Below are 13,776 nucleotides of genomic sequence, written 5' to 3'. Positions count from 1 at the left end.
ACTCTGGTAGAGTTGGCAGGCGCGGGTGCACGGACTCGTCTGAAGTAGCTTCCCGGCATAGCTGCGTCACGCTCCGTCCCATTCACTGTACGCCGACTGCGCCTGCCTGAGTGGCCCCGAGACATCCCACCACACCGTCTCTATTTGCGTCGCTTCGTCAGCACTTCTACAGCCCCTCCAAATCCAGCTTCCGCCCCATCCCACACTATCGCGCCGAGCTGTAGCCATGTCAGGCAGTGGGGTATGTCGTCCACTATCGCAACCAGCTAGGAGCTACCCAGGCTAACTCCACTCTCAGTCGAGAGAGGCCGTCTTCGCGACCCGGCAGTCGCTGGGTATGATGAAAAGCAAGCTCAAGGGTGCCCAGACTGGCCACGATCTGCTGAAGCGAAAGAGCGAAGCCCTGACAAAGTGCGCCTCATCCTCTGCTCTATACATGTTTCCGAAGCTCTGCTGACCATTGCTAGACGTTTCCGAGGTACGTCAACGCCTATCGCTTGCCCGCACCACTGCCCCCCAATGTAGCTGAAACGCTTTTTTAGAAATCACTCGCCGCATCGATGAGGCCAAACGCAAGATGGGCAGAGTCATGCAGGTCGCTGCCTTCTCTCTCGCCGAAGTCACATATGCAGTTGGCGGTGACATTGGTTACCAAATCCAAGAATCTGCAAAGCAAGCGCGCTTCCGCGTGCGCACCAAGCAAGAGAATGTGTCTGGTGTTTTCCTCCCGCAATTCGAGAGCTTCACCGTTGAGCAGAACAACGACTTCGCCTTGACAGGATTGGGCAAGGGTGGTCAGCAAGTGCAGAGGTGCAGAGAGACATATGCTAGAGCTGTTGAAACGCTAGTAGAGCTGGCCAGTCTGCAGACAGCCTTTGTCATATTGGATGAGGTAATTAAGGTTGTCAACCGCCGTGTCAATGCCATGTGAGTATCGTCCGCCTGAACGCCGAAATATTTGCCCAAGCTGACGACTACCAGTGAGCACGTCATTATTCCCCGCACCGAAAATACCATCAAGTACATCAACTCCGAGCTGGATGAGCTGGACCGAGAAGAGTTTTACCGCCTGAAAAAGGTCTCCAAGAAGAAGCAGAATGATGCTGCAGCCGAAGAAGCAGAAAGAGTCGCAAAGAAAAAAGAAGCACAAGAGGCGGAGACCCAGGCACCCCAGCAGGCTGTCGAGACCAAGGACATGCTTGGCGATGAGGATAATGAGGACGTCATTTTCTGAGCACTCAATCGTCGCTTGCCTTTGCGAGATTGACCTCCTCCTCTGTTGCGGCCTCTGTTTCAGCCTCTGTTTCCTTCGTCAACTCAGCTTGCTGTTGGCGGTATTCCTTTTTGAAAGTCTCAGCTTGCAAGTATGCAGATACAGCGTTATCATCCCAGGAGATCATATCGACCCAGCTGGTCTCTTCTTTGTCTTTTCTAGAGGAGATATAAGTATTGTATCATATCAATGCCATGGTAAGCGTTCAGACAACAAGACATCTATTGTGTCGGCCCACATCGGGTGTTCATTATTGAACGAGGTATCATAAAAGCATAAACTCAGAAGTAATAAATCCAACGCATTTTAAATCCACGTGCAATAACCTACTGCTGTCGCTGGTATGTGACCTTCATGGGTTTGCCCTCAGCGCCGATCGGGGTATTCGCCGTTGCCTCTTTTGCCGTAATCGCAAACTGCTCGTTTTCGAACTCGGCAAAGGCAACGGCCCTAACTGATACGAGGCGCACTTCCTTGAAGCCCTCGAAGCGCTCGAATATGGTCGTAAGGTCGTCCTCGTCGACATCGCGAGGGATGTTCTGCAGAAAGAGCGTCTTGTTGGGTCGCACGTATTCGTCGGGAACGGCGGCAGCTCCAGTTTTGGCGGCGCGAGGCTTCTCGGCGGCGACGGGATTGGCCTGCGCTTTCGCGTCTTCTTCAGCACGCTTGAAATCTGTAGCAGTTTAGCATAGAACACTCGACGTATCGAAAAGGTGCGCATCGTACCCTTAAGTGTCAGTCGCTTGCGCTTGTGGTCCTCGAACATGTCGGGTGCCTTGCGCTTGACCGTTTCGTCGCTGTGTGTTTTGGCCCGGTGCACTCGCATGACCTTTCCATACATTTCGAAGCCATTCATGTCCTCTACAGCCTCCAGCGCTGCCTTCTCACTATCGAACACGATGAATGCCTGACCCTTGCGCTTGAGACTGCTCTTAGCAATCACGTCGAGAATCGGCCCATAGTACTGGAATACACGGATCAAGGCTTGTTTCATGGTATCAATCTTGACACGCTCCTCGAGGTTGTTGACCTACTCTTGTTAGCATTCAAGCCGCCACAGGTGACGCGCACAGAGGCACTGCCACGCGCGTGTCATAGTCCTAAACTCACATAGATTCTACAATTCTGTGTTAGCATCATAGGGACCTACCTTTTCGGCATGATTGCACTTACGTTTCGATGGGAACGGGGTATTTGTTAGGATCTACGAGACTGCCACCCATTAGCACACCTTCCATCTTGTCAGCCATCTTGAGGCGACTGCGGCGAGAGTAAAGTTGGTGTTTGGTGTGATTGCTCCAAGCGAGACGTGAAGCTATCCACAACCTAGATTCGGCAGGCATGCCAAGCACGCTAGGCTGGTGTACGCAGTCACGTGAGATCAATACCGCCTTCACAGATGATTGGCGGTGGTCCGTGCCCATATTACATTGGTATACCGTTTGAGGGAGCGGCTTTGCAGCAATCCGCATCGCTATACTATGTAATTGGACACTACTAAATGGCTGAGACGACGCAGTTGTGTATGTTCATGCCAATGTTCTTCATGCACTAGTCGCTATGAACAACTCTGACTTTGTCGATGTTTGGTCGCATAAGATACAGAATTTCAAATTCCATTTATCGGTGAATGCGGCTTCTTGATTACTGAAGATATCTCCAGATTGTTCTTCTTTTTTGTCCGTTGAACGTGAAGATCCCCGATAGTGATTGGCTTGGCTCGGACGTTGACGTCAGTATCCATGTTCGAAGATCCGAGCCTTGTGTGGAAACTTTTATTGGAAGCATGCTGCAGCTACGGACAACTCGGAAACCATCTAGAATTTCCTATGGACTGTACTACTACTTCAACCTTTTATATCGCCATACCTCATAGCTTGACCTCGCATCGAATATGCCCAGCCTAATAGGCCTCAAAAGCTGCTCGGCACCGCCCGGGCTCAAATGGCGGTCGCACCCATTCTTTGTTGTCCTTACCGTCGGCACAGGAGCATTTGTAGATCTTTTCCTCTATGGACTTATCGTCCCAGTACTCCCTTTTCTTCTAAAAGATCGTATCGATATGCCCGACTCACAGATACAAAGTACGATATCGTATCTGCTTGCAGTATACGCGGCAGCATCTTGCGCAGCATCCCCAATAGCCGGAGTATTGGCTGATAAGTTCTCCAACTCTCGACAACTACCGTTCCTTTTAGGACTCATAATGCTCCTCTTATCTACTGTCCTGCTCGCTCTGGGACGTAGTGTGGTCGTCCTTGCCACTGCGAGAATTCTGCAGGGTGCTTCTGGAGGTGTTGTCTGGACCATTGGTATCGCTATTGTCGTAGAGACAGTAGGACAGGAGAACTTGGGAAAAACCATGGGCACGTTGTTCAGTTTCATTTCTGTGGCTGGACTATTTTCACCAATTGCTGGAGGAGTACTCTACGCGAAAACTGGATATATGGGCGTCTTTGGAATTGGTCTTGGATTAATTGGGATAGACTTCATCCTCAGAGCGCTCATGGTAGAGACGAAGGTTGCGGCAAAGTACTCTAGTCCCAAGTCAGAAGCAGTCCATGATCCAAATAGCACTCAAGAAGACACCGAGGAAACACCCCTCTTACCCAGCCGCACCGTCACAGATAACCGCTACCATCTCCCCAAGCCAGCCAATCGATTTACCCGCAACTTCCCCATCCTCATGCTCCTACGCAACCCCGCCCTGCTAGCCTCCATCTGGATTGCCTTCATGCAGGCTCTGCTACTGGGATCCTTCGACGCTACGATCCCTCTAGTAGCTTCCGAACAATTTGGCTTCAACAGTCTAAAAGCCGGGCTTCTCTTCCTGCCGCTTGGCGGTGCCGACTTTCTCCTTGGGCCTGTTTTCGGATGGTGTGTTGACCGCTATGGTACCAAACCAATGGCTTTCCTTGGATTTACCTGGCTCATACCCACTCTTATATTACTTCGCCTTCCAACCGAGTCGACTCTTATCGAAGAACTGGACAAGCCACACCTTATTGCGCTCTACGCTGGTCTGTTGGCAGCCAACGGGCTGGGATTATCAAGTATCAACAGCCCTAGTATCGTCGAAGCAGGGAATGTAGTTGAGAAGTACTACAAAGCGAACAAAGAATTGTTTGAACAAGCGCCATATGCGCAACTATATGGCATCAATAGTATGGTCTGGAGCGGCGGGCTGACTGTAGGTCCGTTAATCGCTGGTTTACTGCGGGAAAAGATTGGATATGGAAATATGAATGCCGTGCTGGCTGGTCTCTGTGCATTCACTGCTATCATTTCTGCCTTTTTTATTGGCGGAAGAGAAGAAGATGCCGATGCTGTTAGTGAAAACGGCAATTAGATATTAGCGCTTTAACTTTGAGCTGCGCAACGAAATGTTTAGATACAATCTATACAATCTTTAGCTCAGCATACAAAATAACTACGCAAAGAGGATTACTGATAGTCTGTTCCCTCTTAGGTCAAACCGATATTTTCCGTTTTGAACACCGTGGTCACGGCGGTTTCAATCAGCCGGAGTGATATTGACTGCAGAGAACGATCCTACTATAATATTAGCTTTTTTCGTAGGAATGGTATCCAACCGTGTAACATAATTGTCAGTACACCTTCTCATCTTAAGGTATACTCGATTGTGGTCTGTTTTCTTAATCGAGGTTCTTCCAAAGCCAAGTTCACAGGAACGAGGTCTAGAACGTTGAATACAAGTCACATATTGGATCGGAGTATCTATTCCTCTTGTGCCAGCAGAAATTTCCGCGTTAACTACCACAGCAGGTTTCGCATCAAATTCTGGGATGGAAACGTTTGGTGAACCTGTGAGCAAGCAAACACAGTTGCGCATGTGAACTTGGGTGTCGGTGAATCTGTTGAGAAACCGACGTCATTTGTAAGATGAAGCTTACTCACTTTGCTAGTTTCGGAAGTTGTGAGATGTTGACGTACGTAAGCGTTGGGTAAATAAAGAGGAAAACTACAGATGCTCATTTCATGTATCTACCAAGCCTGCATCTATCCGCGCAACTGTCTGACCGACCGATTTCATATGCCTTCTATGGATTCATGCGAACTTTTTCATGGCGAGATCTCTTACTAATCTCGTTCGTAAGAGCGGGGAGGCGATGCAACTGAGGTTCTTCAAGAAGCATAACTAGAGGTCATGCAATAACTTAATTGGGCATCAGACGGATGACTTGTGCTAATATTAGAAGAGCGGGAATTTTCACCTCAACTCTATTTTTTGAACCTTGCCTTCCAGGATAAGCTATCAGTAGCGGTGCTATGATACAGAAACCCATGATCTCGCTCGTCTGAACACCCCAGCTCAGACCTCTTCAGGGTGTTAAATTAGTAGTACTTTCCAGTACCGAGTACAAAGAACAGGAAACACCATATTCAAGTCAAATGTCAGGTATTTCCGTCGATAGTTCAGTCGAACATGTTTGTATTCTCGCCGATTGCATTTAATTGCAAATTTGGCTATCTACATGGTCCTCCATGCAACTTCATCAAGGTTTCGCTGCTCAGCAAACGGCTAAGAAAAACCACGGAAAAGGCCGGAGTATGGGAATTACAATATGTTCGAAGTGAGTTTTGCAAGGAAGATTTGATCGAATTTCCCCTAAGACAGCGCCAAACAATCTGTGTGCTTTGGGGATGGTGCGATAGCCACGACCTATTCATTCACCAAGAGAAAGTCGGAACAAGAATAAAAAATCAAGAGAGATAAAACATAGGAAGGCTGTCACAAATTCAGCCTATGGAGTGTGGAAGAGATATCAAGAATGGTATGTAGATACAACGGCGAACAAGCTCTGCGAGACTACCACTGCCCAAACTTGTGGGTAAATTTTCACTTGACAATGCATGTAAAGTTCAGGAATCTTAAACATAGTTTCCTTGGTCGTGTCAGAGACGGCATATTGGATCTGGGGCATCGTTCCTACGACTTTCACTAGCCGTGACATCTGACAGCAACGGCTCGGGAGGCTGCCGACCCAACTTTACAAAGGTGTCTCTCGTTTGTTTCTTCGCAAGGCGAGGAATCGAAACTGTGATTAGATAGTGTCAGATTGATTGAAACACTTGCAGATGGCTATGCAAGTCTTATGCAACGACCCGCCCATGGCAGTGCTGACACGTGGGGCGGCTGTGATCCCGCAAGATTCCGTGATGATCTCATGAACTCTGGTGGCCGCTATAGAAGTCAGATAAAAGCCGCCTGGATGAGCAATGCCGGGAACTCCGGGAGCAAGGCAGCAGATGCGAAAGCTTATTTCAAACTTTATTCTGTCCAGGGGGTGATGACTGATGTCGAATGTACCTATATCGTTAAGATGCAGGTTGGACGGTTCGACTGTGTTAACAGCCTTGGTAGAGGTGGCGATATCAGTATAGCAGCCCCCTGGGGCGTTTTATTTGTCCTAGGTATTATACTAAATAGTACTAAAACTAGTGGTTCGACGGCGCCTACAAAAACAAGCAGAATCTAGCCCACATTACTTTGGTATGCCGCTACGACAAGACCAGCGTCCTGACTGATCCAGTGAACTATTCGGCATCGGCGCCGGTACCGAGATAGGCGTTGTATTTTGCTTCATGCCCAAGCCAACTCATGGCTTCATTGAACCAAGGTTGGTTCGTCTAAGCCATCAACACGGCAATCTTACCAAACAGTTCACTAGGAAAGTTCCTTTTGTATAACACCAAGTCAGAGTGCTAAACTTCAAGTAAGAGTCTGTTCACCTCTGTCTCCGTTTTTCGTCTGCTGAACTTAATCTGGGCTCCTTCTAGAAAACGGAGCTAGAAATAGCATTGTTTTTGGAAATGCAATGCCTAAGTTCTATGAAATAAAGCCCCGTAATATCAGTACTCGTATATTCCCTCAAATAGGATCTGTCTGGTTGTAATTTGCTCTAAATTCTCTTCTCGTGAAAAGAAATAAGTCCCTCCGTTATCTTTTGTCACGGTCTGGATCGAGGCTAGCTATTTCCCATCTGTCGAAGCTCTAAGCCCAGAAGAGTAAGCAAACGGAGCAGTGAACAGACCCTGAACGCTAAAGTTGTCCCGCAGTTGTAGTAGGACCCACGACTGAGGTTACGGTTCTGTTATAAAATCGATATCCTATGCACAATGGCCATGTCAAATAACGAATCAAGGCAAGATCTAGCATGGAAGAGTGTTCTAATGAAGAAGAGTTCAAGTATGTACAACCAGCCAATATTATGTCCTTATTAAGTAGTTATCGGTATAGAAGATACATCGAGCCAAAATCTAGCAATTGACGGTGATTTGGCTATGTTCGGTTTTACTAAAGGCCCGTAAAAATTTGCAAGGTCTCTTTGATCAACACCACATCACGCTTGTATAAGCTTTGCATTAAGCATTGATCGTCTTGCAGGTCACAATCGACTTGCCATCCCTGGTTCCGGGCGTGCACACTACGGGAGATGTGCTTTCGAACACGAGCTCTACGCTGCCATTCTTTGAACCCGTGAACTGTATGTTGGCACTAGCGTTCACCGTATTCATTCCAATACCTGCACCGATATTAATGAATCCAGGGGTCATGGTGAACCCGCTACCCAGGCCAAAGTCGCTAGAGCCGGCTTGAAGTCCACCTAACACGCGGTGTCAGTTGCCATGGATTGCGTAATCTGGTGACCTGCTTACCTCCGTAAGACGTGTCTGCCTTCCAGTTGATACCGCAGCCAACGCCGATGTCACCAAACGGAGTGAGATTACCCGCCGCCGCCACATTTCCAGAACCGATTGTCGATGTGGCATTCTTCTCCAAGCTCGTGATTTGTACGCCGCTAGATCCGGATTGCTGTTGTGGCGCAGCAAGTGCTGTCATCTGCATGGCCAGAAACGAACCGACAATTAATTTAAACATTTTTCGATGGAAGTAGATTTTAATGGAAGCGAGTGTGTACAGCAAGAATCACCTGTCGCAAATGCTGTGGTAGAGTGAATGTAGGAATGTAGTATGTGTAGAGGAGGTCGGGAGGATAAGGGGGTGGATGTCTGGATCAAAGCTTGCGGGTGTCAAGCATAGGACTGCTAGCTCAACATGACGGCCCAATTCATCCATGTCTTTCTTGGGTAATTACCGGTGCTTGGAGCGACATGACCGCACGAGAGTCGGGACGTTTCTTCGGTCCGAACTCAAAGTTTACTTGCTAGACGGTACTTCAATAACATCAAGATTTTGGTGTGACGACTTGACAACAACTGTGTGCTCTAGGTAGGACCAACGTAAATGCGACGGTCGTTTTTCCTCTCAGTATCTACGAAAAGGTATCCGTAAAATACATGATGTGGAAGAACCCGAGATGCGAGGATACTCCACGCTAGATGGCAGGATCGTCGGTCCAGCCTCGGTGGATTCTGGGGAGCGCCTGTATCCGGCGGACCCACACACTGGCCTACCGCCACTAGCGTTAGGGTCGTTGAGCCACTGTCGGGACAAGCTGATCGACAGGCAGATGTATCTATCAAGGGGGGGGGCAGAATGTGGAGGGCTAACTATGGCAATCTTTATTTATAATGATTGTGCTTGATATATATAACTGGTGGATCCTGAGCACATTATTCTCACTAAACAACCCATTCATTTGAGATGTTTTCCCGCCTTGCAATTGGTTTACTATTGGCGGTGACGCATTCAGTCGTGGGCAAGGAGCCCTGTGAAAATGGTACCACTATTGCGCGTGGTACCGGCTTGGTCGCCCATGGCGATAGCTTTCACCCCGATTTCTATCTTACAGTCACACGCGAACTCCAGAATGTAGCATGCGAGCAGCGCATGTCTGTGTTGGTGAATGGCACATCCCCTGGACCGGCGCTACGACTACCAGCTGGGAAAACGAGCTGGGTGAGGGTCTGCAACCACATGGATAACTACAACACAACTATGGTATGAGTGTTGATGCGAATTTTCAAAGAGTTATCTAACATAGTTTAGCATTGGCATGGCCTTACTCAACGTACTGCTCCATTTAGTGACGGATCCCCCGTCAGCCAGTGGGGAATTGCACCCGGCAAGTGTTTCGATTATGAGATACATCCTGAATGGGACGATGCGGGGTCATATTTCTACCACACCCATATGCACATGGGAGCCATCTCTGCTACTGGACCGCTCATCGTTGAGGATTTCGGATTACCCCCAATTACGTACGACGAAGAGCGATTCGTCTTCTTCCAAGACTACTACAGGAAGAGTGATGAAGTACTGGAGCATGGTCTCACGGCAGTTCCATTTGTCTGGGTTGGCGAAGTAGACTCGGTACTAATTAACGGAGTTGGTGTGACGAGAAATGCAACGGTTGGCCAGGGACATTGTCAGCTTCCAGTTATTGACGTAGAGCCCGGGAAAGTCTATCGCTTCAGATTTATAGGAGCCGGGGTCATATCTATGGTTTCACTGGCCATCGAGGGTCATTCCGAGTTCGAAGTCATTGCAGCAGATGGGCATTACACAAAACCACATCCGATCGGCTATATGCAGGTAGCAACCGGGCAGCGCTTCGACGCACTCTTTCGTGCAAAGACGGTAGCTGAGCTTAAGGCCTCAGGCAAGACTGATTACTACATCCAGTTTGAGACGAAAGACCGACCTGCTGTCTACACTGGATTTGGCATTCTGCGCTACCCCAGCATTAACGGAACCCAGATTACTACTCCACCTGCAACAAATCCTCTCGTTCTCACCAACAACACATACGACTTCCTCGAGTACGCATTGGAGCCTTTGGCCCCTAACGACTTCCCCAAGGCATCTGAGGTGACGCGACGCATCCACATCACCAATCAGCAAATCATGAAAGGTTCAATCGTTTGGCAAATGGACGGCCTTAATTGGACAGAAAATGCTCCGCAAAACAGCCCCCCGTACCTGGTAGATATTTACAAGAATGGACCGATCGCCATGCCAAATTACACCGCGGCACTCGCAAACAACGACTGGGACCCATATACTCTTACTTGGCCTGCCAAGCTTGGAGAAGTCCTCGAGATCATTCTCGAAAACACAGGCAGTTTAGTCAACAACAACAGCGGGGTGGATCACCACCCTATGCATTTACACGGCGATCACTGCTTTGACATCGGAACCGGAAAGGGCAAATACGATCCTGTCGAGAACGAGAAGAAGTTGGCAAACTACAACCCTGTTAAACGTGATACTACAATGTTGCACCGGTACGCTCCCAAGGGTGTGGCTGGAGAGGTACATTCGTGGAGGGGCTGGAGAATACGTGTCAAGGCCCCAGGAGTTTGGTTGATGCATTGTCACATTATCCCGCACATGATTATGGGTATGCAGAGCGCTTGGGTGTTTGGCGACTACAAGGATATTGCAACGATTCCTTACAAGGGCGCCGAGGGGTATCTGAACTATGGTGGAAACGCGTACGGCGACAGCGACTCGCCACCAGTTGCGTATCACTACTTTGACCAGAAGAAAGATAACAGCAAACAGCCGCCAGCTGCGCATCCCTTCAGTCCTAAGAAACATGACAGCAAACAGCGACCAGCTACACACCCCTCCGATCATAAGCGAGATGCTTGATCCTGCATTCTCGAAACCTGTTATTTGGAATCCATTTCCGCTATTTTCTGATTACGGGTACATGTAATTTAATAGACCAGAGCCTTAGATGTTACGAATATTACTTTGGATCTTTACCAGCACAAGCACTAAAGAAACGTGAGAGATGCAATAAGAATATTGATTTTGCAAAGAAAATCGTTCAAACACGCAAATGTCCTTCATTATGCGAAGGAGATGCCAGGAAACCCTCTTCTCAAAGGCCCTGAACCAGACACACCCGATGAGCCATTATCGCGAAAGTCAGGTCAAACCTTGTTCGCCGTGTCTTACGTTTACATGCGGCACAATAGTTGGCGATTGGGGCAACAGGACCCCACAAGGAGATGGAGGCGGAAGTGCATTGCCCTAGCCGTACGCTAACGCACGCCTGCGCCTTGTGGAGCAAAAGGTAGTGTGGGTGTGGGTGGGTGTGTGCAGTGGGCCGCGGGGCGCAGGCGATCGATCTTAGTGGCCGAGGCCTAACCGACCCGTCCGCATCAGCCCTGAACCCTGGGGCGACACATGTTTAGCACGAGGGACACGCCTCCATGCTTGGTTGTCCGACCAAAAGCCTTTCGCTTCCACAATCGAACAAGATGGCTTGGTGACAGCTCCGGACTTCTAGGCCCCCATTCAAGGTTTCCTTATGGATGCTATCGAGTCAAATGACTATGTCGGCAACTTGTTCATCGCCAACAACCTGTTAGCCCAATAATTGCCACTGCCTGGGCTTTCCTTGAATGCTCTAACACAATGGCTTTTACCAGTTGGCAATGCATTCGGACGCATGGCCTTGTTGACAGGACACTTGCAGTAGTGAGTCTTGTCGTCGTTTGTTAGGGCGACAAACTACACCGAAAAAAAGATATCAAGGACCCGAATACCACCACAGCCGGACCTATTGTTTGCATCAACTGCAGAAATTGTCAGCGAAATACTACATGATTGGGCGACCATAGTCCTACGTCTCGTCGTTTCGCTGATAATGATCCCTTGGAGTGTTGCTCAAAATAATTATCCTAGTGACCTCGTAAAACCCATGGTTCACTGGATAGGAAGCTGGCAACAGCGTATAATATATCTGCTACAAGACGATTTTCTTCCCCGCATATACTTCCGTATCGAGTATCTACCAAGCCATGATCTCGGTACTTGAGTACCGATTGGTCGTCGAAACCCTGCTTATCTAAATAATCGGCCTAATTGTTAAACACACTTTAACAAATATCATGCTATTACTTCACGTGGCTCACGTCATTGTGCAGATAGAGGCCCATAGCAATTAGTACTTGCGTGTGACTACCCATTTATTCCTGCGTGGGTAGTCATGCAGTGGACAAATTTTCTAGTAAAGAAGAGGCAGGTAATGCAAGTCCAAAAAGATCGTCTTCTTCTTGAGGGGATCTTGATAAAACGTAAAGTGGTCAGGTGCAGGTTTGGAGATCGGCAAAGACGCCGTGATGGAGTGTCCAGCGAACAAGGTAAGAAAAGGCCCGAAAGGTACTCAGACATGGATACAAAGTATGTTATAAAACAAGGAAACAACAACAGATACATAAAGCACCGATCTGAAAGTCCGAATACTATTTAGAATTCGATAAGGCAACCATGTTATGTGTGGAGCACCCGTCCAGAAGGAGGTGATAAACGCTCCAAGACAACGCGTACTATATTCAAATGGGAGATATGGCGTAGTTGTCTCTTATTTCTCGTTCTTGTCCTACTTGCTACGGAGACCTAGTAGCTAACGGGTTAAATCTCTTTCTCTCCATCAACTAGGATAACAACGAACTAGGTGCACTCTTTATGTCTTATCAAAGAAATTCGACTTTTTACTTCTGATAATACAGTAAGGAGGCTTAAGTTCTAGTACAAAAAGATCTCTTCAAACACTCTCCTCTTTAAATTTTGATGAATCCTGACAAACCTCTTGTACCCACTCTACTTTCCAAAACAGAATAGCAGTCAAATACAAAACCATTAGATACTGAAGTTTCTCAAGGATGCGATCATATTTTATGAACTGAAGATCAAGCCTTATAGCTCCTGTAGAATTATAGAATCAATGAAAAAAAACATCTTGTTCACATAAAACCCACTACAACAACTCCCACCGTTATCAAGTTACCCAAAACTAATCAACCCCACGCTTCCACACTCTTGAGATGGATAATATAATCTACCCTCGTTCCCCCAACAATAATATTCCCATTCCCATTCGCAGCAGCAAAGCCCGCAGCACTCTGGTCGGGTCTCGTACAGCCATCAATAACAGTAAGAAGTCCCAACGCCACATCCGAACTAAACATTCCACCAAGTCAGCCATGTATACTAAGAGCCCCGACTATATCCATGTATGTAGGAGTGTGCGAGAAACGTGACAGTTAAAGTATACTCACCAATAACTCCTCTCAACATCCTTCCCAATCCCAATCCCAACCACGCCAACTCCCCCAATGCGACACAGCGTCTTCACTTCACGAAGCCTGAATTCGCAATACTCGGTGCCCAATCTTTTTATATACTTGTAGCAGGTGATGAGACTGTCGACGTTCGTGTATGCATCTTCGGGTCCGCATTGGGGATCTTTCCGGGGTCCTCTTTGGGGAGGTTCTCGGCCTAAGGGGGGGTTAAATCGGAGTGGTTAGTTTGATAATCTCTATACATGTACAAATGACGGGGCTGGCTGTGGTAGATGTTTTACCTGTGGGTACGATGATGGATAGAGGAAGATTGATGATGTCGGATGTGGTCAGGTTGAGTGATGCGAGGGTGGGGAGGCCGGGGCCTGGAATAAGTTCGTGGGATTCTGTGGGGAAGGCGGTTGTGTAGTGGTTGAGGGCTAGTAAGATATGGATGAAGAAAGAAATTAGGAGAGCCATGGTGAATATTGGGTAAT

At 48.0% G+C, this 13,776-nt stretch overlaps 7 protein-coding genes across 7 annotated transcripts; 4 read left to right on the top strand and 3 right to left on the bottom strand.

Moving 5' to 3' along the window:
- Window positions 1-226: 226 nt before the first annotated feature.
- Window positions 227-1,234, top strand: COCMIDRAFT_21803 (uncharacterized protein; the record flags this gene model as incomplete). The annotated part of the gene is made up of 5 exons (XM_007684480.1): window positions 227-241; window positions 299-411; window positions 468-478; window positions 543-927; window positions 982-1,234. 5 exons carry the CDS (start codon window positions 227-229, stop codon window positions 1,232-1,234), a joined length of 777 nt encoding a protein of 258 aa, XP_007682670.1.
- A 365-nt stretch (window positions 1,235-1,599) lies between these two features.
- Window positions 1,600-2,523, bottom strand: COCMIDRAFT_21802 (uncharacterized protein; the record flags this gene model as incomplete). The annotated part of the gene is made up of 4 exons (XM_007684479.1): window positions 1,600-1,946; window positions 2,000-2,303; window positions 2,384-2,390; window positions 2,447-2,523. The coding sequence occupies 4 exons, from the start codon at window positions 2,521-2,523 to the stop codon at window positions 1,600-1,602; spliced, it is 735 nt and encodes a 244-aa protein (XP_007682669.1).
- Window positions 2,524-3,167: 644 nt separating this feature from the next.
- COCMIDRAFT_80988 (uncharacterized protein) lies at window positions 3,168-4,622 on the top strand (the record flags this gene model as incomplete). The annotated part of the gene is made up of 1 exon (XM_007684570.1): window positions 3,168-4,622. One exon carries the CDS (start codon window positions 3,168-3,170, stop codon window positions 4,620-4,622), a length of 1,455 nt encoding a protein of 484 aa, XP_007682760.1.
- A 1,237-nt stretch (window positions 4,623-5,859) lies between these two features.
- On the top strand, window positions 5,860-6,863 carry COCMIDRAFT_21800 (uncharacterized protein; the record flags this gene model as incomplete). Its single annotated transcript, XM_007684478.1, has 4 exons — window positions 5,860-5,868; window positions 6,039-6,069; window positions 6,374-6,624; window positions 6,738-6,863. 4 exons carry the CDS (start codon window positions 5,860-5,862, stop codon window positions 6,861-6,863), a joined length of 417 nt encoding a protein of 138 aa, XP_007682668.1.
- Window positions 6,864-7,660: 797 nt separating this feature from the next.
- Window positions 7,661-8,177, bottom strand: COCMIDRAFT_81075 (uncharacterized protein; the record flags this gene model as incomplete). Its single annotated transcript, XM_007684569.1, has 2 exons — window positions 7,661-7,902; window positions 7,955-8,177. 2 exons carry the CDS (start codon window positions 8,175-8,177, stop codon window positions 7,661-7,663), a joined length of 465 nt encoding a protein of 154 aa, XP_007682759.1.
- A 726-nt stretch (window positions 8,178-8,903) lies between these two features.
- COCMIDRAFT_21798 (multicopper oxidase) lies at window positions 8,904-10,856 on the top strand (the record flags this gene model as incomplete). The annotated part of the gene is made up of 2 exons (XM_007684477.1): window positions 8,904-9,200; window positions 9,249-10,856. 2 exons carry the CDS (start codon window positions 8,904-8,906, stop codon window positions 10,854-10,856), a joined length of 1,905 nt encoding a protein of 634 aa, XP_007682667.1.
- A 2,159-nt stretch (window positions 10,857-13,015) lies between these two features.
- COCMIDRAFT_81103 (uncharacterized protein) lies at window positions 13,016-13,759 on the bottom strand (the record flags this gene model as incomplete). The annotated part of the gene is made up of 3 exons (XM_007684568.1): window positions 13,016-13,178; window positions 13,277-13,475; window positions 13,582-13,759. The coding sequence occupies 3 exons, from the start codon at window positions 13,757-13,759 to the stop codon at window positions 13,016-13,018; spliced, it is 540 nt and encodes a 179-aa protein (XP_007682758.1).
- Between the last annotated feature and the right edge of the window lie 17 nt (window positions 13,760-13,776).

Source organism: Bipolaris oryzae (genome assembly GCF_000523455.1).
Source record: "Bipolaris oryzae ATCC 44560 unplaced genomic scaffold scaffold_3, whole genome shotgun sequence".
Taxonomy (NCBI): Eukaryota; Fungi; Ascomycota; class Dothideomycetes; order Pleosporales; family Pleosporaceae; genus Bipolaris; species Bipolaris oryzae.
This window is presented reverse-complemented; position numbering and strand designations above follow the sequence as displayed.